The 2,646-nt window shown below is 46.4% G+C and overlaps 1 protein-coding gene across 1 annotated transcript; it reads left to right on the forward strand.

Moving 5' to 3' along the window:
- The first annotated feature begins 963 nt into the window (after positions 1-963).
- On the forward strand, positions 964-2,018 carry LOC119964390 (nucleosome assembly protein 1-like 1). Its single transcript, XM_038793834.1, has 3 exons — positions 964-1,177; positions 1,307-1,527; positions 1,839-2,018. The coding sequence occupies exons 1-3, from the start codon at positions 964-966 to the stop codon at positions 2,016-2,018; spliced, it is 615 nt and encodes a 204-aa protein (XP_038649762.1).
- The last annotated feature ends 628 nt before the right edge of the window (positions 2,019-2,646 follow it).

Raw genomic sequence — 2,646 nt, forward strand, 5'->3', positions numbered from 1 at the left:
CAGTAGCAGCAAGTCTTTACTGTGTGGTCAGTGGGAGAGACATAGCGTTGCTATTCTCACACTCCATGAAGCGCTAAGTGTGCATGGGGGTTTGAGCAGTGGGGTGTCATGACATGACAGCATGAAGGATCTGGATGAGTGAACAATTGATTGTTAATACAGGTGCAATATTACAATGATATTTATCTCTACTAGTGCCTAGGTTAATCCGTGCCCACTAGGTGCCTATTGATCCTTACTCTTCCTCACCTTCCTGCTACGTCTAGGTGTCTCCCTGTGATTTACAATTGAGGTTGAAGTGACCTGCTGACTTCCATGCCCTGTTGTCTGAGATGACCTGTGAGTCTGGTCCTTGAGGGCCCGGGCTTACTTTCAAGCTGCACAGATGTTGCAGTGCTGACCTGTTGGGGTGCAGGGTGTGGTGAATGTAATTCACACTGTATTGTATTGTATGGTATTGTGTTCTTGTGGGCTCTGTCTATGAGCAGTTGCGCGGCTCTGCCCATAGGGGAGATGAGGAGCTTGTACAGTACTCCACCCTCGGCTCCACCCATGGCTCCTCTCATGGCCCCTCCCACTACCAGAAGTATAATGTGCGGCAGCCGTGTGAGCCTGCCCTCAGTTCTTCTGGTCGCAGGCAGGCTCAGTTGTAAGACTAAGGAGTGTGGTGATATGCCTGTAAGCAATATCATAGATGGCTGGTGGTGCGATCTATATTGTTGATATGGATATTGAGTCAATCATAGGAGCAGATTCATGTGAATCCCTGTACTTAGTTGAACAACTGTATGGCCCAGAAGATGGCTCGCCAGCTGAATACTACAGATCCTTATAAGATATCAGAGTGTGCATGGTTGATGTAGATTCAGAAGAAATTCAGGCGGAGGATGACGAAACAGACAAAGAGATGGAACAGCCATCGAGCATTCCGCAATTCGGGTGAACAGTCATGTGCTCAGTGGTATGATACAGGAGCATGATGAGCCCGTATTAAAGCACCTGCAAGATGTGAATGTTAAATGGACGGAGCTTGAGAAGCCATGGAGCTCCATTCTGGAGTTTAAGTTCGAGCCCAATGAGGATTTCACAAACGAGGTGGTCACAAAAGTATATCAGTTGGATTCATGGCCGCTTGAATCATTGTTTGAAGAACCAGGAATCATGGGGTGGATAGGCTGTAAGATTGACTGGAGGGCAAAAATGCAACGTTGAAAACAATTCAAACTAAACCCATGCACAAGGGACGAAGCACTCGCTGAACAGTTACAAAAACTGTACCGAATGAATTGTTCTTTAATTTCTCCAGTTCCTCCTGAAATTCCACAATATGGAATGTTAAGCCAAAGTTTGGCAGCCAAACTCAAGACTGACTTTGAACTTGGCGGCCTACTGCGTGAACACATAATGTTATATTTTACAGGTGAATCAGACGATGCTGAATCCGAATATATGTTTGAAGACTTCAAAGAGGATACAGAAAGTAATGGCGTAGAAGGTGAGACAGATGAAGACCAGTATGAACTGCTTGTAGATCTTTTTCACAGGTGCAAAGATGGGCTCAATGAAATGGCTCAAGAAGCACTACTCCGGTGATTTTGATGGAATAATAAGGTGGTCATGGGGACGCCCAGAACGTGCTGGACACTGAGAAAAGTGAGAGCTCAGAGATGGCGCACACCGAAATAAAAACTCAAATCACAGCTGCTGATCCCATGGAGGACCAGCCATTGACCAAGCTTGAAACGGACAGTATCATCCCAATATTAGAGAAGCTTGCTCCAGAGGCACTTTGTGACTTGTTGCAGGCCTCTGAAGCAATTCCTGTAGTCAACCCCTAGATCATCGAGGACACTGAGGATGAGTGGGGAGACATTGATGACGCAGACAATGACAGCAACTCTGATGTTGCAGAGTTTGACGACTCCAAGACTGAAACAGTGGAGATTCTTGAGGACACTGAGGATGAACGGGAATACATTGATGATGAATACAATGACAGCAACTTGGAGTTGAACTGATTGGTAACTCAGAGAGTAACCCAGAGGAGGAGCTGATGATAATCTCACTATGCAACTCAATGGATCACTCATGCATTCTTGAATTTGACCAAGATAGCCCAACGTCTAGATCATCACAACCAGAGAGCATCGTAATCTCTAGTGAAGAAGAGCCATTGAGCGACGCTCGGGTGAGTAAAGAAAGGGCGGTACCTGTTGCTGCAGTTCCAACCTCCACCCAGGCACCAGAAAGCGAGGCACTCCAAATTCCGTTAAGGCCGCAGAAGTGGGCGTGGCCACACAATCCAGTGATGATGCATCGGCCCCTCAGGATCTACCTGAAACTTTGCAGACCTCTGAGCACAGGGTGAAGATCAGCACTGAACCTCAGGCTGTCAAGCCTAAACACAAACGCAAAAAACTTTGTCATCCCATTGTCAGAACAAGAACAAAGAAAGAGAAGACTGGGAGAGCTAGCTCATCCCACTTATAAAAATAAAAAAGGAGATGAGAAACTGACAAACCAGAAACAAAGAGAAGCAGCAAACAGTGTTGTGGCAGGAAGCACAAAAGATTAAGGCTGGTGATGCAAGCGTGGCAATCATGGACACAGGCCTTCCAAAGGCACAGAGCAAAGAGGAGAAGAAGC

Source organism: Scyliorhinus canicula, chromosome 1 (assembly GCF_902713615.1).
Source record: "Scyliorhinus canicula chromosome 1, sScyCan1.1, whole genome shotgun sequence".
NCBI lineage: Eukaryota > Metazoa > Chordata > Chondrichthyes > Carcharhiniformes > Scyliorhinidae > Scyliorhinus > Scyliorhinus canicula.

Coding starts and splice junctions, on each gene's coding strand:
- LOC119964390 (XM_038793834.1), top strand. CDS start 964: ATGATACAGGAGCATGATGAGCCCGTATTAAAGCACCTGCAAGATGTG. Junction 1,178..1,306: donor AATCATGGGGTGGATAGGCT/GTAAGATTGACT, acceptor TAATTTCTCCAG/TTCCTCCTGAAATTCCACAA. Junction 1,528..1,838: donor AAGACCAGTATGAACTGCTT/GTAGATCTTTTT, acceptor GTCAACCCCTAG/ATCATCGAGGACACTGAGGA.